General features: G+C 50.6%; 2 protein-coding genes across 5 annotated transcripts; both read left to right on the top strand.

The window, feature by feature from the left end:
- Positions 1-2,831: 2,831 nt before the first annotated feature.
- On the top strand, positions 2,832-10,607 carry LOC118077237 (B-cell differentiation antigen CD72-like). Of its 3 annotated transcripts, none has more exons than XM_088652875.1 (6): positions 2,832-3,063; positions 3,543-3,632; positions 4,223-4,525; positions 6,801-6,970; positions 8,188-8,258; positions 8,984-10,607. In XM_088652875.1, exons 1-6 carry the CDS (start codon positions 2,994-2,996, stop codon positions 9,102-9,104), a joined length of 825 nt encoding a protein of 274 aa, XP_088509001.1. In that variant the 5' UTR covers positions 2,832-2,993; the 3' UTR covers positions 9,105-10,607. The 3 variants fall into 3 exon arrangements, with proteins under 3 accessions (XP_088509001.1, XP_034956637.1, XP_088509000.1); XM_035100746.3 differs by having other exon boundaries at positions 2,832-3,222; XM_088652874.1 differs by lacking the exon at positions 3,543-3,632 and having other exon boundaries at positions 2,832-3,222.
- A 2,308-nt stretch (positions 10,608-12,915) lies between these two features.
- On the top strand, positions 12,916-23,218 carry LOC118077297 (uncharacterized). Of its 2 annotated transcripts, XM_035100890.3 has the most exons (7): positions 12,916-13,258; positions 13,350-13,439; positions 16,312-16,401; positions 17,217-17,561; positions 18,206-18,381; positions 20,058-20,137; positions 22,283-23,218. In XM_035100890.3, exons 1-7 carry the CDS (start codon positions 12,943-12,945, stop codon positions 22,410-22,412), a joined length of 1,227 nt encoding a protein of 408 aa, XP_034956781.2. In that variant the 5' UTR covers positions 12,916-12,942; the 3' UTR covers positions 22,413-23,218. The 2 variants fall into 2 exon arrangements, with proteins under 2 accessions (XP_034956781.2, XP_088508740.1); XM_088652614.1 differs by lacking the exon at positions 16,312-16,401 and having other exon boundaries at positions 13,056-13,258.
- Positions 23,219-23,419: the final 201 nt, after the last annotated feature.

Raw genomic sequence — 23,419 nt, 5'->3', positions numbered from 1 at the left:
GAAATATTATTATTAATCATTATTAGCTGGCTTTGCCTTTTCTGTGAGCTTGGGGTGCTGGGCTCTGAGTCCAGAAAGAGGAGCTACCTGTAGGATTGGGGTATTTGGCACCTACCGTATGCCCTCATCTGGTCAGGTGAAACAATGGGAAGTCCTGGCCAAAGCGATGTCTGCTGCTTTGTGTCTAAAGCAGGCATCCCCAAACTGCGGCCCTCCAGATGTTTTGGCCTACAACTCCCATGATCCCTAGCTAGCAGGACCAGTGGTCAGGGAAGATGGGAATTGTAGTCCAAAACATCTGGAGGGCCGAAGTTTGGGGATGCCTGGTCTAAAGAATACATGCACATTGACTTGGGTGTGGATAAGCCGCCTGCTGGCTTCTGTGTCCGTCCTGCGTCTGTATAGCCTGGGAGACCCGGGTGATTTGCTGTAACTCTGCACAAGCTGTATTGACTAAAGCACTAGAACTGATCACTCCAATGTTTCGACATCCTTCTTTGGTATCCCTGCACCCAACCAGCCATGAGTCCTCCTTTGGGTCTGCGGTTCAGAACACTGGGACTGGCGAAACCCCTTTGGGATCTTGTCGCTCCTGTTCTTGGGCCTGGAATCAGTGGGGAGGGTTCTTTAGCAGGGGCCCTGTCACAGTCACCACGTCTGGGGGTTTGGTTCCAGCTGAATCCCGTCTCAACGCAGAAGCTGTGCATTAAGTGGCGCACACCTGAGGAGCGCGCCAGAGACACAGGCCAGAGACACAGGCCCCCAGAACCAGGTCTGCCAGGTGCCAGCCCCCGCCTTCCTTCCAGCAATTCCTCTTGTCGAGCCAGTGCGATTCCAGCTAAATAGTGACACCCTCCTTGCACTGCAACACCCCACAAGTGAACTGGGTCCCAGAGCACCCCTTATGGGCACCCACAAATCAGGTGTTCATCCATAGCACAATTCGACCTCTGCCCCCTCCCCCGACTTACAATATCACAGCTGGCACACTCAGTGAAAGTGCAGCTAGCAAAGGTTGCAGAGCGTCAGGCCCAGCCGAATTCTGGAGGAAGCGCCCTCAATGCATGTGAAAAAGGAGCCCTCTAGCAAACTTCCTGTTTCCAAAGATGCAAAGTTGGGGGCAGGGGAGGATCCGCCCAGCAGTTGTTGCAATCAGAATCACTCCACCCATTGGCATCCCCCTATCTTCCCCTGCAGGTGGGGGTGTGGGATGTTTTGATCATGGGGGGGGGGGTGTCTGAAGGCAAAAGAGGCAACCACCTTTCTGAACCGAAGCTCTGGCACCAGACTTGATGGACCTCCAATGAAGCTGAACGTTGGAAGATTCAGGACAGACAAAAGAAAGGCCGTCTTCACGCAGCGCAGTTAAACTATGGAACCCCCAGGAGGCAGAGATGGCTACCAAATTGGGCTAAATCCATGGAGGGGGAGAGGGCTCTGCCCATGGCCCCTACGTAGCCGCAATGGTCACAGCTGGGGGCAGCAGCGCTTCGAAATCCCAGTTGCTGGAAGCCATAGGAAGGGGAAATGCTCTTGTGCCCAAATCCTGCTTGTGGGTTTCCCATAAGAGGCATCTGTTTGGCCACTGTGGGGGCAGGATGGGGTGTTGGCCTGATCCAGCATCAGGCTCTTCTTATTTTCAGATTTGTTTATGGCAGCACCTGCCTGGGAGCCACATCTGCATTGCCTTGGGCTCCGTGTTGAAAGGGGGGGGGTAGGAATGAGAGAAAGTGAAAAAGGAAAATAAAAAAGAATCTGAAGTATCTGACGAAGTGTGCGTGCACACGAAAGCTCATACCAAAATAAAAACTTAGTTGGTCTTTAAGGTGCTACTGAAGGAATTTTTTTATTTTGCTTCGACTCAGACCAACATGGCTACCCACCTGTAACTGAAAAAGGAAAGGCAAACAAACACCCCAGGAGGGAGCTAACAACATTTCCCTTCCCTAGGGCTTGCAGGGGGCTATATGTGGGGGGGGGGCATCCATTCCATAAGTGGCCAAGCCTTCGATGGGGGGATGGAATGCAGGCATGGTTTCAAAATCATATCGGTTATTTTTTAAAAAAATCATGCTTGTTGCATTTAATTTTATAAGTTCCTTTAACAACTAATAAGTTGAATTAATAATAATACTATATAGCAGTGTTCTCGAAGCTACCAACGTGAGTTTGACCAAGCTGTGGGAGGCAGTGCAAGACAGGAGTGCAAGGCGTGCTATGGTCCATGGGGTCATGAAGAGTCGGACACGACTAAACGAATAAACAACAACAACTATCATAGTGGTGCCCTCCCTGTGGAACGCCCTCCCATCAGATGTCAAAGAAATAAACAACTATCTGACATTTAGAAGACATCTGAAGGAAGCCCTGTTTAGGGAAGTTTTTAATGACTGATGTTTTAATGTATTTTTAATCTTTTGATGGGAGCTGCCCAGAGTGGCTGGGGAAACCCAGTTGGATGGGCGGGGTATAAAGAAGAAATCCTCCTCCTCCTCCTCCTCCTCCTCCTCCTCCTCCTCCTCCTCCTCCTGGGACTCATAGAATTGCAGAATTGGAAGGGACCCCAAGAGCCATGTAGGAATTGCACCTAAAGCATCCCTGAGAGATGCCCAATGTCTGAAATCTTGTTCTGTACAAAAGCACCCACAAGTTCAACCAAGTTGGGGAAGGAAACAGCTGAGAAAGAGGAAGCCAGCCTCACATTCTCTGCAATGCATCTGCCTTGGGTCGCTTGAAGGGCTTGCAGGAAGAGGGAGGGAGGGAGGGAGGAAGGGAGGGAGAGGTGAGACTTTGACTTTGCATGCCAAAGAGACACCATGTGCTGTAGGAAGTCTAGTACTTGTGGTTGGTTGAGGGACCCTATCAGGTTTCTCGCTTGCCATCAACTTCATCTTTTTTCAGCCAGCGCAGGAGCTCTCAGCCAGCCAGCCAGGCATCTCCCTCACCCTTTGCCATCATTTCAGGGCCAGCAGGGCCTCCCCACCCACCCCAGGATGTCACAGGGTGTAACCTATGCTGACCTGCGCTTCGTGAGGACCCCTCCGGAGAGAAGCCAGGAGAAAGGTACGTGGAACCAACTGGACCAGATCCAGATGCCCCCCTCCGTGCCTCACCCCTCGGCTCCTCTTCCAGACCCCAGCGAGGGAGAGCTGACCTATGAGAACGTCCAGGGCCCCCCTGGCCAGGAGGAGAGGACTCCCACCGCCACAGAGGGCAGGAAAGGTGAGTGTCGGCCAGGTCCTAACCCACCTGGATCCTCCACCTGCAATGAGGAGGAGGAGGAGGAGGAGGAGGAGGAGGAGGAGGAGGAGGATATGGGGGCATTTGGGCCCATTACTTTTCTCTGCAGAGGAGGGGCCACCCACAGGGGGAAAGGCGCCTGCTGCTCGGCCACGAATGCAGCAAAGAAGCTGGGGCCCTAACAGGGAATTGGGGGCTGTTCCCTATCTCCACTCAGCCCTCCCTCTAGGATCAGGCTTCCTTTGAGAGTTGACCCCATCCCACAGGAACCGCACACTAACCCCAGCGAGTTTCTCTTCCAGAGTCAGACCGTCGGACTTGGTACGCCAATCTGGCATTGTTGGCCGCCTGCCTCTGCCTTCTCACCACCGCCATAGGACTGGGGGTCCAATGTGAGTAGCGGGTGCCCCTGCCCAAGCCCATTGAGCTGACAAATGGGGGGGGGGAAGAACCTTTGGATGTTGCAGGCATTTGATGCAGAGCTTTCCCTGGAGCCTGGGCTCAGAGACAGACAGCCTGGCACCCTCCAGGCAGAGGACCTTCTTGGTGGTGGTGCCCTCCCTGTGGAACGCCCTCCCATCAGAGGTCAAGGAAATAAACAACTTTCTGACTTTAGGAAGACATCTGAAGGCAGCCCTGTTTAGGGGTGTAAATAAAATATTATTATTATTATTATTATTATTATTATTATTATTATTATTGACTCCAATTCCCATCAGCATGGCCAGTGGTCAGGGTCAAGGGGAGCTGGAGCCCCACAACATCAGGAGCACACCTCATCATCAGCCCCTGATGTAGGAAACGTTTGTATAATACATAAGACATGCATGGCTTGGGTTTGCATATCTCTGAGCAGCAGTTCCGTTGGGCCGAGCCAGCCTGTGTGTGCCCCCATCCAACAGAGGCTGGCTCCTCTCTGCCACGCTGCCTGCCTGGCACCTGAAGGTCCCTCTCTCATGTCGCCCCCGCTTGTGCTCTGCAGACTGGCAGGTCTCACGGCAGCTGCAGCAGGCGAATGAAGATGGCAGCGCCCTGGCACGGAGAATTGGCTCCAAGGAGGGCAGCCTGGCCCAGGCCCAGGTCCAGCTGGAAGAGGCCAAGGAGGAGCTCCACTCCACCAACGAGACCCTCCGGAGCTGCTGGGCTGCTGGGAACAGGACCCAGGAGAAGCTGAGGCAAGCCAATGAGAGCCTGATGCTCACGCAGCAGGAGAAGGAGAAGCTGCAGCAGCAGCTGGACCAGACCATGAAGAGTTTGGAGGAAGCCAAATCTTGCCAAGAGATTGGTATGTCCATTGCACTCTGCTCAGGAGGGTAGCAAGGCTGGCAGGGCACCCCTTGTGTCCTATCGCATCACCTGCCCCTGCAGTGGTGGACTTGGCTGAGAAGCTCATAAGTGCCCCGTTTGGCAAGAGCTCAAAGTCTGGCCTACATTTTACTTTCATCATCCTTCTCCATCCATTTTTCCTTTAATGATAGTAGATGAATTTGCCATCCATGCCTTTCCTAAATTCCAGCTGCAATCCTTTGCACACTTGCTCTGTTGAACACGATAAAGCTGCATCAATAGGAGTATAGCATCTAGATCAAGGGAAGTAATAGTACCACTGTATTCTGCTCTGGTCAGACCTCACCTGGAGTACTGTGTCCAGTTCTGGGCACCACAGTTCAAGAAGGATACTGACAAGCTGGAACGTGTCCAGAAGAGGGCAACCAAAATGGTCAAAGGCCTGGAAACGATGCCTTATGAGGAACGGCTTAGGGAGCTGGGTATGTTTAGCCTGGAGAAGAGAAGGTTAAGGGGTGATATGATAACCATGTTCAAATATATAAAAGGATGTCATATAAAGGAGGGAGAAAGGTTGTTTTCTGCTGCTCCAGAGAAGCGGACACGGAGCAACGGATTCAAACTACAAGAAAGAAAATTCCACCTAAACATTAGGAAGAACTTCCTGACAGTAAGAGCTGTTCGGCAGTGGAATTTGCTGCCAAGGAGTGTGGTGGAGTCTCCTTCTTTGGAGGTCTTTAAGCAGAGGCTTGACAGCCATCTGTCAGGAATGCTTTGATGGTGTTTCCTGCTTGGCAGGGGGTTGGACTGGATGGCCCTTGTGGTCTCTTCCAACTCTATGATTCTATGATTCTATGATTCTATGATTCTAAGCCCGATTCAGAGTAAAGAGAGCTGCAGGGACGTGGGCATAGGCAGGGCTTTTGTTAGTGGGCGGAACCGACCTGATTGGTCTGCTAGTTAAGTATTTCTATTGTTTTACTTGATCTAGGGGAGAAGCTTCCCCACCTTGGCTGTGCCCAGGGCTGTGCCCTCATGGCACAGCCTTGAGTTCCTTCCAAGAAGGGCAGGGTTAAAAAAAATCTCACTAGCACATGAGGAGAATCAGGCTCCTCTCTATAGGCTTTGACTGCAACTCCATTATGTACAGAAGAATGCAAGTCCCAATGCTTCCTCCGAGTTAAAGGAATAATAATAATAATAATAATAATAATAATAATAATAATAATAATAATTTATTATTTATACCCCGCCCATCTGGCTGGGTTTCCCCAGCCACTCTGGGTGGCTTCCAACAGAAAAATAAAACACAGTAATCTATTAAACATTAAAAAGCCTCCCTGTTCAGATGTCTTCTAAAAGTCTGGTAGTTGTTTTCCTCTTTGACATCTGTTGGGAGAGCGTTCCACAGGGCGGGCGCCACCACCAAGAAGGCCCTCTGCCTGCAACGTGGCTTCTCGCAATGAGGGAACCTCCCGAAGGCCCTCGGAGTTGGACCTCAGTGTCCGGGCAGAACAATGGGGGTGGAGACGCTCCTTCAGGTATACCGGACCGAGGCCGTTTAGGGCTTTAAAGGTCAGCACCAACACTTTGAATTGTGCTCGGAAACGTACTGGGAGCCAATGTAGGTCTTTCAGGACCGGTGTTATGTGGTCTCGGTGGCCACTTCTAGTCACCAGTCTAGCTGCTGCATTCTGGATTAGTTGTAGTTTCCAAGTCACCTTCAAAGGTAGCCCCACGTAGGAAGGGCCTGAAAAGCAAGATAATCACAGCAACGCTTAGTTGCCTTTGGCTGGACCTACCGTAACCATCCAGGGGTCCTTTGCCTTTACCTTTTTACCTGTGGATGTAGCAACCGAGTAATTTCGTTGTTCCCGCAAGGGGACAATGACAATAAAGATATCTTATCTTATCTGTCCCCATAGCCCATCCTGTGTGGATACCGTGATTCACGCCATCCACAGGTGGAAAGAATGTTTGAAGTGGGCAACTTTCCTTGTGTGCATCTGCCTGCACTCAGCTCCATCCTCTCTGTCTCTGCTCAGCGGCTGACACGGTCTGCCACGCGGACTGAACTGGGCCCAACAGAGATGCTTTTCAGAAAGTCCTTGCCTCTGGATTGGCAACATACACCCTCTCTCCCTCCTAGACTCTCAGCCCATGGGCTGGGGACAGATCTGGGTCCCACTGGAGTGGGTCCCACCCTAAGCTGGCCTGAGACCACGTGGCTTTCAGCTGAACGCCTTCCCTTGACCTTCTCTTGTCTTCCTTAGGCTGTTGTCCCCATGGATGGAATCTCTTCAGGTGGAAATGCCTGTGGATTTCAAACAACACAAAGAGTTGGGGTGATAGCTGGGCAGCCTGCAAAAGGGAATCATCTCAGCTGCTTGTTTTAAAGCCCTGGAGTGCAAAACAGCTATGGGGTGCCACATTCATTGATAAGGTAACAACTTTGGGGTGCAAATGCCTCAGACTTTAAGGAGACTAACCATTACAGATCATGAAGAATATCCACCAGGAAAGAGAGCAAAGGGAAGGATAGAACCCCTTGATTTCTCAGTGCTCTTGCAAAAGAAACACCATAGAACTGGTGGGGATACAGTGGGTCACTTTGAAAAGGAGAATGTTCACAGGATCTGCTCCTGATGAAGGAACTGTGAGCATTTCTGGTCAAGATACATAACGTCCAGTGGGCCTTGGGGAACGGACCATTCTGGACTGAATTTTGTACGTTCTCAAGCCACAAGAAGCCCAGGAGGGTGTAGATTTCATACTTCTGAACTTCTGGGGGAAGGGAAGGTATATTTTTTGGGAGACTTTGTAGACTGACCAGGGAATGTCAGACTCTTCTAAATTCCTGGATCCAGGAAGTGTTAGAATTTAATCAAGCCTCCTGAAGCCCTGGAACCAGCAAGGCTTAAACCCTAGGTTGGTTTTAAGCCTCGCCTGGGGTGCTGGGCTACTAAGAGAATGAAGAAGAGGTGATGAGTCATTAAAAAAGCAAAGGGGGGGGAATCTGGATAGAAAGTCAGAGAAGCCGAGCACGGTGGAATCCAAGGCAGCTGTGGTGAGAAACAAGACCCTTTGGGGGTATGGATGCTGTGAACCCCTCCATCACAGGCTCAGGTTGCGTAAATGTGCACTGAAAATAAACCATATATCATAAAGACACCCTAGTCTCCTCTGTGCCTCATTTCCAAAAGGAAACACAAAGCCTGGGTGAGCGCCTGGAACCCTTGGGATCTCGCACCGCTCAGAGATGCAACAGTATACCGCTCAGAGATGCAACAGTATACCTTGGCTGGAGATAAGATCAGCCAGCTCTCCAGTCCCAGACAAAGAGCTGGGAATAATAATAATAATAATAATAATAATAATAATAATAATAACAACAACAACAACAGCAGCAGCAGCAACAGCAACAACAACAACAACAACAATTTATTTATACCCCACCCATCTGGCTGAGTCTCCCCAGCCACTCTGGGTGGCTCCCAATTGAATATTACAACAATACAGGGAAGGGTTGTTGTGGGAGTTTCTGGGACGGGTCCCAGAAGCTGTATTGGTTCTATATATATGAGCCTCTTAAAAAGGGAGGAAGGAAAGATCCATTCGGAAGGAGGTCTTTCCCTGTTAACATTTTATTCTTTCTCCTAGAGAACTCAATACTGGATTGGACTTGAGGGGAAATGGTACAAGAAATGGGTTGATGGTACGAACTATGAAGGGTAAGTGGAAGAGCGATTTGCTACCCATCAAGTCAGATTTGCTTGGGCTGAACAGAGCAGAGTTCCTCTCACCAGCCCTCACCCCCGGAATCCGCAGCCTGCAGCCGTTTCCCTTCTGTTAGGGCTCATCCCTGGTGCCAAACAATATTTATCCCAGGAGAAACTGAGCCATTTTTGAGGTTTTCTGGAAAGTCTTATTTTTCCCCCAAAAGTGTGCCCAACCTATTCAAAACAAAACCTTTCCAGGAGAATAATTTGGGAGCAAAGCAATAATTCAGATACAAAATAAGTCAAAATGTCCCAGAAGGCTCTGCTCGGCCTCCACGGTCGGAGGCAGCAATGCTTCTGAATGCCAGGGGCTGGAAACCACAGGAGGGGAGCGTTGCTGTTGTGCTTGAATCCTGCTTTGGAGCTTCCCATTGGAGGCATCTGATTGGCCACTGTGGGACCAGGATGCTGGCCTCGATTTGCCCGCTTTGCCCTGATCTATCATGTAAATCGGGCAGCGTGTTTGAGAGTGGATCTGGCTGATGGATCGGATCAGGCCAAATCTGACCGGTGCCCGCCCCCATCTGCTGATGTCATGGTGACCTTTTTTGGCTGTACTCCCATCATCCTCAGTCAGCATGGATGATGGACAAGGTTGGTGGGAGAAGCTCAGATAACGCTGAATGGTGAGGAGGGATTGGGGCTTCTTGCCTTGACTGTCATCTTTGTCTTTCTAGAACTGAAAATATTGGGACATGTCGATCTAGGGGCAACTGCGTTCAAATGAGCAACAGAGCCCTGCAATGGTGTGGCTGTTCAACAAAAGCCAGATACATCTGCGAGAAGAACGCTCAATAGCCACAGCCAGTGTGAGCTCAGTAGGGCCAAAGTACGTGCAAAGACCCCCGACAGGCAAGGCCTTCTCTGGAGGAGCCAGCATGGCTTCTTCCAGCAATGAGCCCCCTCCCGGCCACCACGCCTAACTTTTCTACTACTTACACTGAATGTCTGTCTTGTGCTACTTGTAACAGCCATGGTTGCCCTATCCAAGAATCCTGGGAACCATAGTTTGTTAAGAGGGTGGAGAGACTCTCTGCACAGAGCTACAGTTCCCAACTGTGCTGGCATCCATCTGTCTCAGGAGATCATGGAGGAGTCCGCCTTTTGCCTTTAGGGTGAAGTCAAACTCCTGGGTGATTGCAGCGCCTGCTGTGGCTGCATAGACCGATAGCGAAGAGACATGTGTTGTTGCAGCTGAGGCAGAGGAAGGCATCCAGTTGTGCTGCTGCAGATTCACCAGGGTGTTCCTTCTCTCTGTGGGAATGTTCAGGGTGGCAGGAGAGGATATATTGTTTATTAATGTCCTTCCTAACTTGCGCTAGCGTGTTCCTTTACTTAGCAGAGTACAGTCCCCTTTACACAGCAGAAAACTAGTTGCAGAGTCGTGTGAGTTTCTTAAGACAATACACAATTCAGTCTGGCACAGTTTTGGGTCGGAGGAGGCCAGTGCGCATGCGCACAAGCTATTTCCAGTGCTCCTGCGACCCAGAAGTGCACCAGAAATAGCGGAGGTGCAAGCATATGGGCGTGCGCTCCCCCACCCTCCGGCCCACCGCGTGATCGGCGCTTCGGGCACCGGCCCAAAGCGCAGTAAGTATGGGAACCCCTGCTCTAGAGGGCCACTAAAGGTAAAGGTAAAGGGACCCCTGACCATTAGGTCCAGTCGTGACCGACTCTGGGGTTGCGCGCTCATCTCGCATTATTGGCCGAGGGAGCCGGCGTATAGCTTCCAGGTCATGTGGCCAGCATGACAAAGCCGCTTCTGGCAAATCAGAGCAGCACATGGAAACGCCGTTTACCTTCCCGCTATAGCGGTTCCTATTTATCTACTTGCACTTTGACGTGCTTTCGAACTGCTAGGTTGGCAGGAGCTGGGACCAAGCAACGGGAGCTCACCCCATCACAGGGATTCGAACCGCCGACCTTCTGATCAGCAAGCCCTAGGCTCAGTGGTTTAACCACAGCGCCACCTGGGTCCCTCAGAGGGCCACTACCAAATCCATTTATTGGATTTGGAACACACGAAAGAAAAGGGTGGTTTATGGTGAGCTGCAAATGGCTTTAGTCTCTCTCTCTCTACTCTCAGGAAAGTCTTGTTCTTTTTGTTTCATTTCATTCTTCAAATTATTGCATTTTGTATTTCTGAACTTGTATTCTGGTTTGTTGTTGCTGCTTTTTGCTTTGTAAGACCACTCAGGAAAATGTTACTTTCAGGCAACCGTATAACAATTATGAAGATTATAATCTTGTTAATAAAACCAATGCTAATAATAGTAATAATAAACATAAGATTGGAAGTGAGTGTGAGCTCATGGCTGGTCACTCTCCTTGGACAAATGCTATAACCCCCCCCCCCCCACACACACACACCCTCTCTCTCTCTCTCTCTCTCTCACACACACACACACACACACACACACACAATCAGACCTTGGGCCTCCCCAGTGACATTCATTTGCTGGAAGTCCAGGGCAGTACATGCTTCATGCAACACTGACCCATAATAGGATGGTAGCACCCATTGAAATTGATGAACATGACTGATTTACGCCTCCTACTGTATTTCAAGGGCTCATCTCCACTTCCACTGGTGCCCTGCCTAGAAACCACATGAGGATGGAGGTGTGTTCGCAGGCCCCAAGCTTGGTCTGAGTCACCGGTGTGATTATGGTTGGTGCCTGCCTGTCTGGAGAGACAATGGAGTGTGCCGCTGGGGGTGAAGCCAAACCGCTGCATTAGCAGCAGCCAAGGGACCTCTCTGGGGCCCAAGCCTGGGTGGTGGGTCTGGGGGTCCTGGGCTGCCCAGACAAGAAGACTTCTCTCTCGCCCTCACTGGCATGGTCCAGAGGAAGGCAGAGCAAGACGCTGGGCACCCGCTCGGCTGCAGGCGTTGCCGGAAGGAGGCGTACAAGGCATCACCCGGCACCACCCAACCACCTTAGGGACTCCAGTCTGGCTCTGTGTAGTAGGGTATACGCCTGAGCCTTTCCTTCTCCCGCAAGGCAGCAGAGGTTTAGAATCAGAGTTTTCCTCCTCCTAGATGGGGTCCCTTCTCAGCTGGGTCAGCCCCATCTTCCCCCACTTCCCTCTTCAGCACAGGCAGAAACGGCCTTCTTGACCCTTGGACCCCCTCTTGCTCTCGTCCGCTCCGTCTGCCAGAGCCTGTCCTCACATGCAGGGTAAGTCCCTCTCTCCCCATGGCTTTGAGACCCATCAGCTCCCCTCCCCTTGTTTAGCTGGCTAGTCGAAGCCATTCCTGGGGTGTAGCCACTGTTCCCTCCTGCCAGCTTCTAGGAGCCACAGGTGAGAGCAGAGTGCAAGGTGGGGACCAAAGGTGGACAAAGTACCCCGGAAGGAGCAGGATGTGTCCCCCACCAGAGGTACTGCCCCTTCCCTAACACCTCAACAGTATGATGAAGCAGCAGCAGCAGGGGGGGGAGGCTAATGCTCTCCTAGGCTGCATCCCCAGAAGTCTTGTGCCCTGATCCAAGCAAGCAACAGTCCCTTGGTTAGAGCCTGCCTGCAGTCCTGGGCAGGGCCGGCTCTAGGTAGACCCCCGGTGGTGCAGGGCACCACGGCGCCGGCCCGCCAGGAGGGCGCCACGAGCTGCGCCCGCCAGGAGGGCGCCGCGAGCTGCGCTCACCCGCTGCCCGGCCGGTCCGCCGGTTCGACGCGCAGCTGCGCCCACGGCAACCGTGCTGTGCCTGCCCACCCGCCGCGCAGCAGCGCATGTGGCAGCTGTGCTGCGCACTGCGCCCGCCCGCCCACCGCGCTGGGAAACGGGGGGGGGCGCCGGAGGGATCCGTCGCTCCACGGCGCCAGGGGCGCTTAAGACGGCCCTGGTCCTGGGCATCCCAGTTTAAGGAGAATATGGACAAGCTGGAAGGTGTGCAGAGGAGGGCAGCCAAGAGGATCAAGGGTCTGGAAACCAAGCCTGATGAGGAATGGTTGAAGGAGCTCGGTCTGCTTAGCCTGGAAAACAGGAGACTGAGAGGAGACACGAGAGCCGTCTAGAAATATCTCAAGAACTGCCACATGGAAGAGGGAACAAGCTTGTTTCCTGCTTCCCCGGAGGGTGGGACCCGAAGCAAGGGGTTCCAATGACAGGAAAGGAGGGGTTTAAACAGAAACTGGGTGGCCATCTGTCGGGGATTCTTTAGCTGTGGTGCCTGCGTTGCTGGGGGTCAGACTAGATGATCATTGGGTTCCCTTCCAAGCCTACAAGTCTATGATTCTATGATTCATCTCTGGGCCTCAGTCTAATTCACTTCTATCTACCCCATCACCCACTACCATGTTGAGGCTGTGCCACCACCGTCCCTCCCTAGGCCAAGGCCTCTCCGTCCATGAATAAGGGTGAAGCCATTTGATGGGGGGGGGAGGCAACCTAACCCCCACTTGCCCCTGCAGCTGGAAACCTGCCAACCCAGGGCAAGGCTGCTGCCGCTGCCGTGGTAGGGCCGGCAGCAACAGGGTGGGCCGGGAGCAGAGAGGGCCTGGATCCGCAGGGGGGGGGCAGCAGAGGGGGTATCCAAGTTCTGCTGACGGGCAACACGCCCTGCAGGGGAAGCCCCTTCCCTCCGCCTGCGACACGATTCCGGGAAGGTGCAAAGGGGAAAGAGGAAGCAATGCTCGGATGCTCTGCTGTGCCCCGAGGGGGCCATGCAGCTGGCCTGGGTCCCTTGAGGGGATTGCGGGGGGGGGGGGGGGAGGCAGGCAGAACTTTTATTTTCATGCACTGCAGGAAGTCTCTCTCATTTCACTTTCTTTCATTTACCACCACTTTCCTCTTTTTCTCTCCAGAGAGCACAGGAGCTCCCAACCAGCCCAGCCTCTCCCGTTGCCACGAGTCCAGGTGCGACGGGACCCCACCCACCCCAGGATGTCACAGGATGTGACCTACGCTGACCTGCGGTTCGTGAGGACCCCTCTGGAGAAGAGCCAGGGGAAAGGTACATAGAGCCAACTGGACCAGATCCCCTCACCAGATCCCCTCACCAGGGTCCCCCCCCTCCATGCCTCACCCCTCGTCTCCTCTTCCAGACCCCAGCGAGGGAGAGCTGACCTATGAGAACGTCCAGGGCCCCCCCTGCCAGGAGGAGAGGAATCCCACCGCCACAGAGGGCAGGAAAGGTGAGTGCCGGCCAGGTCCTTTTCTATATATTTTGGTTTTACATAAATTTATGCATTATAACTTTAATGATTTCAAAACATAAAATAAAAAGGTTCTTTTGAACCTTTAGACTTCCTCTCCTCCCTCCATTTCCAAAGAAAATGTTTTCTTTTTTTCTTTTTCTGCATCTTTTGCTGTTATCTACTGGATCTGTTGCATATTCATAGTTTCCAAAGTTCGTTTCACATTCTAAGTGTCATTGCATCCCTGCCAATGATTTTAACTGTTTACAGTGGTCTTTTAAGTACAGTATGTTAAAATTATTCCAGTCTTTTAGGAATACTGTACTTAATCTTCCTGGTTTCTGATCTTTCCCATTCATCTTGCCATCTCTACATATTCCATCAACTTGGTCTGTCATTCTTCTCTAGTTGGCACCTCAACCCTCCTTCCATCTCTTGGGCTAGAAGCATTCTCGCTGCCGTCCTTGCGTACATGAAAAGCCTTTTGTCTTCTTTTGGTAGAAGACAACCAACCAAAAAGGTTCTGGTTTTTTAACTAAAGTTTTCTTAAACATTTCCTTTAACTTATTATATATCATTATATACCAGGAAGCTTTTTTATCCCTGCACAGGACCACCACATGTGGTAGAAGGTACCCTCTTTCCCTTCACAATTCCAGCAGAAATTTGAACTACCTAGTTCTATACATTTTAGCAATTTTACACAGTGTTAAATACCAACAGTACGTCATTTTCATATCGTTTTCCTTCAACATGCAGCAAGCAGCAAATTTTAAATCCTCTTTCCATAACTTTTCCCATGATGAAAATTGGATATTATATCCAAAATCTCTTGAGTGTATCCTCACTGCCTTAACTTCTTCATCTTTTGTCAACCATTCTAGTAGTAATTTGTACATTTTTGAAAGTACCTTCACATCATTTGAGTGCTGGCCAGGTCCTAACCCACCTGGATTCTCCTCCGGAGTAAAAGGAGAACTGCTGGAGCCAGCAGGCATTTTGAACATATACTGTAAGGAAAGGGTTTCGACCTGCCCTCAAGGTCTGTCCCTTAACTCCCACCTGAAGGCCATTTCCCAGTCGGTCCCTCCTCGCTACCTGCTGGATTCCAGCAGGGGAATCTTCTCAGGGTCTTCTGAGCATAACCCCACATTCCCCATGACCTGAGAAGGGAGATTACTGACCCCCAACATCAGGCGCCACCAAGCATCTAGTTGCCTGGGCTCAGTTCTCCCCCCCCCCCCCCGCTGATGCCTCTCCCCAGTGGATCCTGGCCACCTTGGGATCTACCAGGAACACCCTCCACTTTTCCTTGTGGTCAGGGGGCTTCTCTGAAAGGTCCCTTACTTCTGAAAGGACCCTGAGCTCCGTTTCCTTCCCACTCCTATTCGGCAGGCGCTGTGCAAAGCACTAGTGACCCTTCCTACCCAGGAAGCTCATAAAACTGTCCAACTAATTATATACAGTATTTGCTTTCTCCCCCCCCCCCCGTTGGATTGGGGCCCTCCTTAAGCAGTTTTTGCTGCTTAGTATTGTTATGAGTTTGTGGAAGGAAGGATGTAGGCAGCTGTTAAACTATAAGCCAGGCTGGCTTCCTGTGCCGAGGGGATCGCCTGGGTGAGCAGCTATTAAGAGAACAAAGGAAACGGGGCTGAGCTCCATGCCAGAGGGCAACTGGGTGGCCCCACTCCCTCGGTTCAGAGATAGAAGGACAAAGCCTCAGTTTAGAGTTAAAGGGGGCAGTCATGTGACTTAGAAGGGAAGCAGAAAACTTGTGGAAAGTTAAGAGCATTGTTATTGCAGTAGCAATAGGTCATAGCTTCTATAGCCTACATATGCTGCGGTAGGGGCAATCAAAATGACAGTTGCCATAGCGATCCGTAGTTAAAAGTAGAACTCAACAAGTTCGGGGTCTTCCTAAAAAAAAGTTCAACAACTTTCAGTGTGTCCTGGTTTCTCCTTTTTGAAAGCGGGTTGGCACTCAGTAAGGAAAACTTACAGCCCTTTATTGCATAACGATCACCAACAAACCAGGCAGTTCGAGGGCTGGGGAAATTCTAGCCTGTTTTAAGGAGAGTCATAGAATCATAGAATCATAGAGTTGGAAGAGACCACAAGGGCCATCCAGTCCAACCCCCTGCCAAGCAGGAAACACCATCAAAGCATTCCTGACAGATGGCTGTCAAGCCTGTGCTTAAAGACCTCCAAAGAAGGAGACTCCACCACACTCCTTGGCAGCAAATTCCACTGCCGAACAGCTCTTACTGTCAGGAAATTCTTCCTAATGTTTAGGTGGAATTTTCTTTCTTGTAGTTTGAATCCGTTGCTCCGTGTCCGCTTCTCTGGAGCCTTTAGGGTTCAGGGCCTTCCGGAAAGGAGACAACAGGCACCTCCAAACTGTTCTGGGATCATGAACAGGGGGCCCATCGTTGGTTTTTCTGTGTTTAGAATGGTTTTCATCCTGAGATTATGTACCTCCAGATTTTCATATTTAAGAAGGGCTCCCAAAGAGGCTTTAATTTCATGACCTTTTTACTCAAATTATCAGTGGAACCTTTTCAACTATGCAGAATATAAATCTGGGGGAATCTTGGGGTTTCCGCAGCCATTCCACCAGTCTGACTTGGGACAGTCTCTCTCCTCATCTTGGGGCTCTGCATGAGAGGGGGGCCCTGCCGAGGGAGAGGAGAGGGGACCCCCAAGGAGCCTGCTCCTTCCCCCACAATTGCCTATGCATGGAATTGGCCATGAATGCAGCAAAGCATGCTGGGCCCTGACACACTGCCCTCCCTCTAGGATCAGGCTTCCTTGGAGGGTTGAGCCCATCCCACAAGAACCGCAAACTGACCCCAGTGGGTTTCTCTTCCAGAGTTGGACCGTCGGACCTGGTACTCCATCCTGGCACTGGTAGCCGCCTGCCTTTTCCTTCTCACCACCGCCATAGGACTGGGGGTCCGATGTGAGTAGGGGGTGCCCCCCTGCCCAAGTCCATTGACCTGATAAATGGGGGAGGGGAAAAATGTCTGTGAACCACCCTGAGATCTTTTGGTTAAGGGCAGCATATAAATTTAATAAATAAAATATAATAAATGTCACAGGCATTTGATGCAGAGCTTACCCTGGAGCCTGGGCTCAGAGAGGGTCTGCCTGGTGCCCTCCAGGTACGTAGTGTTCAACTCCAGTTCCCACCAGCCCCAACCTGCATGGTCAGTGGTCGGGTTCAAGGGGAGCTGGAGCCTCACATCGGGAGAGTACCTCACCGTCTCCTGTGAGCTTACCCAGGATGAAAACTAGGGGGAGGGGGGGCAAGGCAAGACATGGTTGTTCAGGGGTGAGGGGGCGCCAGGATCAGCCCGAAATCAGGCTACTCCTCCCCCTCCTCGACCGGCAGGGGCGAAGGGGGCACCAGTATCAGCCCGAAATCGGGCTACTCCGATCCCCTCCTTCCCCTCCGCGATCGCCGGGGCAGGTGGAGGGAAAGCCAGCCAAATGCTTTGCGCGGCTCTAGGGCTTTCCCTCCACCCGCCCCACAGCCAGCCAGGGAGAAGGGAGACGGCACCGGGCAGTGGCGGGCAGCGGGGCAGGCTGGCCAGCGGCCCTGCTTCTAGGGGGGCAACTGCCCCCCTGCCTACGCCCATGCTATACCCCCTATTCGTATATCTCTGAGCAGCCTGCCTTTGGGCACCCGCAATAGTGCCTGGCTCCCCTCTGCCATGCTGCCTGCCTGGCACCTGAAGGTCCCTCTCTCATGTCGCCCCTGCTTGTGCTCTGCAGACTGGCAGGTCTCACGGCAACTGCAGCAGGCGAATGAAGATGGCAGCGCCCTGGCACGGAGAATTGGCTCCAAGGAGGGCAGCCTGGCCCAGGCCCAGGTCCAGCTGGAAGAGGCCAAGGAGGAGCTCCACTCCACCAACAAGACCCTCTGGAGCTGCTGGGCTGCTGGGAACAGGACCCAGGAGAAGCTGAGGCAAGCCAACGAGAGCCTGATGCTTACGCAGCAGGAGAAGGAAGAGCTGGAACAGGAGAAAGAGCAGCATCAACAGGACAATGCAAGGCTACAGGAGGAGAAGGAGAGCCTTCAGCAGCAGTTGGAGGAGTTGAGGAAAAAACTAGAGCTAGGTATAACTTGCCAACAGAAGGGTATGTCTCTTGCATTCAGATCAAGAGGCTGGCTGGGCTGGCTGGGCTCCCTGCGCACCGTATTCTATCACCTGCCTCTCAGGTGGTGAAAGAGGATTGGGATCATGCAGGGCAGGGCGGCCCAACCTCTCCGAGCACATGGGCTGCAAGAGTACTTTGACATACTGAATTAGATTTCCATACTGTAAATTAAAGTGTTCACAATAGAATTAATATTATTTAATGTACTGTACACCATTTCAGTTGTACCTTGGATCTCGAACGCCTTGGCCCCCTGCTCCAGCCTCTCCACTGCATTCCTATGCGGGCAGTACTATGTCTATGATGGCCCCCACAGACGCACCCAAGACAGACTCCCTGGCAGGGGCCCTGACACTCCTTGGCCACTAGCCAAAGCCCTGCTTCTGTCTGGAAATACACGTGGAAAGTGTCCCTCCCCCATCCAGCCTGTGACTTGCTTCTTTTTGGTGTGGGCACCATGATCCACGTCACCCACTCTCCCTCTCATAGACTCTCAGCCCATTGACGGGAGACAGATCTGGGTCCCACTGGAGAGGGTCCCACCCTAAGCCGGCCTGAGACCAGGTAGCTTTCAGCTGAACACCTTCCCTTGCCTTCTCCAGACTGCTCTTCCCATGGATGGAATCCCTTCGGGTGGAAATGCCTGTGGATTTCACCTCCATCAGAAATGAAGAGTTGGTGGAACAGCCAGGAAGCCTGCAAAAAGAAATCATCTCAGCTGCTTGTTTTAAAGCCCTGGACTGCAGAACAGCTATGGGGTGCCACATTCATTGATAAGGTAATAACTTCGGGGTGCAAATGCCTCCGACTTTAAGGATTGGTGCTGGGGAGTCAAGTCGAGTCTAACAGAGCATGAAGAGATATCCACCAGGAGATGCAACCCCCTCCCACTAACTGGAAGGGGTACCAGGGCACATTCTGTGAGGGTTTTGCAGCCAAAACAACAATGAATATTTTGCTTAAAAAACACAGGACTAGTACACAAAGAGTTAAGGAACTTCCTAGGTGTGTGGCCACTTCTTTGGCTCCTCTGGGTGGGAGCTCTGTAACAAATGAGACTGTCCTTTATACTTCCTTCTGTCCGTGATGAGAGTCTCTTTCCACCCTGCCTCCAAGCCAAGACCACCAACTTTTATTTTATAATAATAATAATAATAATAATAATAATAATAATATATTATTTAACCCCGCCCATCTGGCCGGGCTTCCCCTGCCACTCTGGGCGGCTTCCAACGAACATTAAAATACATCAAATATCACAGATTAAAAACTTCCCTAAACAAGGCTGCCTTTAGGTATCTTCTAAATGTCAGGTACTGTAGTTGTTTATCTCTCTGACCTCTGATGGGAGGGTGTTCCACAGGGCGGGTGCCACTACCGAGAAGGCCCTCTGCCTGGTTCCCTGTAGCTTTGCTTCTCGCAGTGAGGGAACCGCCAGAAGGCCCTCGGCGCTGGACCTCAGTGTCCGGGCAGAATGATGGGGGTGGAGACGCTCCTTCAGGTATACTGGACTGAGGCCGTTTGGGCTTTAAAGGTCAGCACCAACACTTTGAATTGTGCTCGGAAACGTACTGGGAGCCAATGTAGACCTTTCAAGACCGGTGTTATGTGGTCTCCCAGTCACCAGTCTAGCTGCCGCATTCTGGATTAGTTGTAGTTTCCGGGTCACCTTCAAAGGTAGCCCCACATAGAGCGCATTGCAGTAATCCAAGCGAGAGATAACTAGAGCATGCACCACTCTGGCGAGGCAGTCCGCAGGCAGGTAGGGTCTCAGCCTGTGTACCAGATGGAGCTGATAAGACAGCTGCCCTGGATACAGAATTGACCTGCGCCTTACTGTAACTTAGAAGTATTTATCAGCATACTATATTTGCTGTAAATGCTGCCTGCACTGAAATGTAAGTAAACATCTTTTTAAAAAAGATTACTAAAAACATGTAATTCAGTCTCTGAAACAGAGGTGAGCAAGGGGAATGTCAGCAGACCCAAAAATAAAAGGGGATAGAAATGTATAACTGCCTTATTCCTAAACTTCAATAAGCTGCAAAAACATATCAGTGTTTTATTCTGCTAAAAGGGCTTCACATCCTGTTTCCTTTTTTTATTTTGCCCACACATGTGGGATAGAAGGTTTTAAATTTTAATTTACAGAATTAGTCCTCAATCCATACCTTCTGCATTCTGGACATGGGTCTCCCTCCAGACCACTCTGCACCTGAGCAAGGTGTGTGCTGGGGTGCCCATAGGCCGGAAGCCAACCAGGGCATCTGATTTTGGAGTATCTAGTTGCCCCATAGCCAGCTAGAGAAAAAGGTAATTTTCCTGCTACTCTCTAGTTTCCTGTAGACTCTTATTAACTGTATTGGTTTTATATATGAGCCTCTTAAAAAGTGAGAAAGGAAAGTCTCATTGGGAAGGAAGTCTTCTCTATTAACATTTTATTCTTTTTCTTAGAGTTATCAATATTGGATTGGACTTCAAAAATTCTTGCAACCAACATCTTGGAAATGGGTTGATGGTACTGACTTTGAAGGGTAAGTGGAAGAGAGACGGTCCCTTTGCTACCCATTAAATTAGATTTGCTTGGGCTGAGCAGAGCAGAGTTCCTCCTACAGCCACCCCTGGAATCTGCAGCATTTCCCCTTCTTATAGGACTTATCTTCAAGAAAACCCGCTCTTTACCAATGAAAACAATTCTGTGGAAAACCCAAATTGACATTTGCTGTGATTCACGGGTAAAGATCCGATTTTCCTGGGGAAAGCGGCAGGGCAAAAAAGAAAAGCACTCGGACATGGACTGGGAAGGTGCAGACTCTAGAAAGTGTGGGGCCAAAGGGAAGTCTGGATGAGACCATGGAGAGCCCAACCGCTGGTTGCTTAAGGCTAACAGTAGCAGGAACATTTCTTCACTGTCACAAACTGCTCATTTCAAGCTCTGCTCCCCGAGATCAATTTTGGGGAGAGCCACACTGAGCAGCAGAAGTGGGGAAGCTTTTGCAGCCTGAGGGTTATTTCCCCCATGGGGAACCTTCTTGGGGGCCATGTGCCAATGGGGATGGGCATGGCCAGAGTCACAGCTATGACACTTCCCTTTGTAGTACAAGAGGCAGCATCAAGCCATGCAAAAGCCAGACTTCTCTGTACATCCAGGCAAGCAAGAGGCATAGTCCAGCCAGGCAGAAAAGCTCGGGGATTGGGTGGGGCTCGAGGAGAGCCCTGGGCCTGAGGGCCAGAGATGCATGATGGGAAGGGGCTGCCTTTTCAACCCCACCCAAAGTTGACTGCAAACCTCACTCCAAACCAACAGCCTAGCAGTGTATTGCTGTCTAGTCTGGATTCATCTGGGTGGGTGTACTGGATCAGGCTGATGGACTGGATCATTCTCTCCCCACCTGCTCACAGGCTAGGTTTGACCAGTACCCACCGCTGTCTCCTGATGTCACAGTGATGTCACAGGATGTCCTTTTTTGGCTGCACGCATCTTCAGAATCCCCTTTCAAATATCTGTGCAGCAAACCCTCTTTTAGATGAGCCAGGTTTTTACCTGCCCCATTCCTGCTTCATGATGTCACATGATGTCACGTCCAAACCTGGCACAGACCATGTGGGTCCCTGCAAAGGCTGCTGGACTGCAGCTCCTACCATCCGCTGTAGTCAGCAGGGGCAATGGACAGGGATGGGGGGAGCTGAAACCTTTGCAGAGCAATACTTTGCTGCTCTGGACTGATCTGAATTCGCCTCCCAGAAGATATTTTGCAGCCCCCAATCAGGCTCCTCCTAAACTGCCCATGTCTGGTTGTTATAACCACCACTGACCATTCGGATTCTGCAAAATTGTGGCTGGTGCAAATGTGGGCAGCCCCACAGAGACTCACGTTGGGGTGGCTGGGAGAACTGAGATAACGATAAAAAATTCCTTCAGTAGCACCTTAAAGACCAACTAAGTTTTTATTTTGGTATGAGCTTTCGTGTGCATGCACACTTCTTCAGATACACTGAAATAGGAGTCCCCAGGCACTTATGTAGAGAAGGGGTGGGGGGATCACTCAGAAGGGTGGTGGAAGTGGGTGATTGACTGACTGATAGCTGTTGATGACTGAAAACGACTGCAAATGGTTTTGCATGAAAAAGCAAGGGTTGAGATGGCTGAAGACCGCTTTATCATGTATAATGAGATAAGAATCCTATGTCTCTGTTCAAACCAGGTCCCTCCATGGTTTTGAGCTTGGTGATAAGTTGTAATTCAGCAACTTCTCTTTCCAGTCTATTTCTGAAATTCTTTTGTAGTAAGACAGCTACTTTGAGATCTTCAGCCATCTCAACCCTTGCTTTTTCATGCAAAACCATTTGCAGTCGTTTTCAGTCATCAACAGCTATCAGTCAGTCAATCACCCACTTCCACCACCCTTCTGAGTGATCCCCCCTCCCCTCCCCCTCCCCACCCCTTCTCCACATAAGCGCCTGGGGACTCCTATTTCAATGTATCTGAAGAAGTGTGCATGCACACGAAAGCTCATACCAAAATAAAAACTTAGTTGGTCTTTAAGGTGCTACTGAAGGAATTTTTTATTTTACTTCGACCCAGACCAACACGGCTACCTACCTGTAACCTGAGATAATGATGAATGGTGAGGAGGGGTTTGGGCTTTTTGCCTTGACAGTCGTCTTTGTCTTTCTAGAACTGAAAATTTTGGGACTTGTGATTATAGAGGAGGCTACTGCATTCGAATGAGCCAAGGAGCCCTGGAACAGTGTGGCTGTTCGGATGTAAAAAGATTTATCTGTGAGAAGAAAGCTCGATATCCATAACCATTGTGAGCTCAGTAGGGCCAAATTATGTGCAAAGACCCCCGACAGGCAAGGCCTTCTCTGAAGGATCCAGCATGGCTTTTTCCAGCAATGAACCCGCCCGCCCCCCTGCCATCACCACTAGCGTATGACATGAGAACAACCAAAGCACACTCCCCTCTAATTGTCAAAACAATAAAATCAATGTTTATCAATACACAATGTGGGCACACATAGAAACCATACAGTGGTACCTCTGGTTACGAACTTAATTTGTTCTTGACATCTATTCTTCTTCTTCTTCTTCTTCTTCTTCTTCTTCTTCTTCTTCTTCTTCTTCTTCTTCTTCTTCTTCTTCTTCTTCTTCATTTTGCTTTTTTATTATTATTGAGGATTTTCTTGGTTTACAAAGGTAATGCAGTGTCTCATAATTTTTCCATTGTTACACATCAATCTTGCTTGTTGAGACATTCGGAGATCCATTCTTAAGCTGAAACCGTTCTTATCCTGAGCCGCGCTTTCGCTAATGGGGTCTCCTGCCACACAATTTCTGTTTGCATCCTGGGGGGAAATTTGCAACCAGGAGCAGCTACTTCAGGGTTAGCGGAGTTCATAACCTGAAGCGTTCATAACCAGAGGTACCACTGTATTCTGAAATGGTGCAGGAGAGCAATCCCGGAGCCATGCTGACTCTCTTAAAGGACCTCAAATCTTTCTCTGCAAAAGCAGGAAGTATATTGGGGAGAGGGGAATGACTTTCCAGATTGTTCTATTTCAGTGTAAATCCTGTAAATAAATAAACTGCTTGAAAGGAGGGGTCTGCAAAACCAGTCTGGCAAATATCTGTTAAGCAGAGGGGACCTGTCAACAGAGCATCTTCTGTATATCAGTGGGTATAAAATTGGTGAATGGAATTCAGGAACTAAGGTATTTACAATTTCAAAAGAATAGCCCCGAATGACCAAAACAACCCCTCTGCAGCGGCACAAATCCAACTCAATGGTGTAAAGTTGGAAAGTGTCAATCAC

This window comes from Zootoca vivipara, chromosome 10 (assembly GCF_965207765.1).
Source record: "Zootoca vivipara chromosome 10, rZooViv2.hap1.1, whole genome shotgun sequence".
NCBI classification, from domain to species: Eukaryota; Metazoa; Chordata; class Lepidosauria; order Squamata; family Lacertidae; genus Zootoca; species Zootoca vivipara.
The sequence above is the reverse complement of the archived record's forward strand: the minus strand, read 5'-3'. Positions and strand labels throughout refer to the sequence as shown.

What these genes read in the sequence shown, in the direction of transcription:
- LOC118077297 (XM_035100890.3), top strand. Translation starts at nt 12,943, where the DNA reads ATGCTCTGCTGTGCCCCGAGGGGGCCATGCAGCTGGCCTGGGTCCCTT. An exon ending in CGCCACAGAGGGCAGGAAAG is followed by an intron (nt 13,440 to 16,311) that starts GTGAGTGCCGGC and finishes TTTCTCTTCCAG; the next exon opens with AGTTGGACCGTCGGACCTGG. An exon ending in GAGGAAAAAACTAGAGCTAG is followed by an intron (nt 17,562 to 18,205) that starts GTATAACTTGCC and finishes TGCCTTCTCCAG; the next exon opens with ACTGCTCTTCCCATGGATGG.
- LOC118077237 (XM_035100746.3), top strand. Translation starts at nt 2,994, where the DNA reads ATGTCACAGGGTGTAACCTATGCTGACCTGCGCTTCGTGAGGACCCCT. An exon ending in GTGCCACATTCATTGATAAG is followed by an intron (nt 6,971 to 8,187) that starts GTAACAACTTTG and finishes TCTTTCTCCTAG; the next exon opens with AGAACTCAATACTGGATTGG. An exon ending in GATGGTACGAACTATGAAGG is followed by an intron (nt 8,259 to 8,983) that starts GTAAGTGGAAGA and finishes TTGTCTTTCTAG; the next exon opens with AACTGAAAATATTGGGACAT.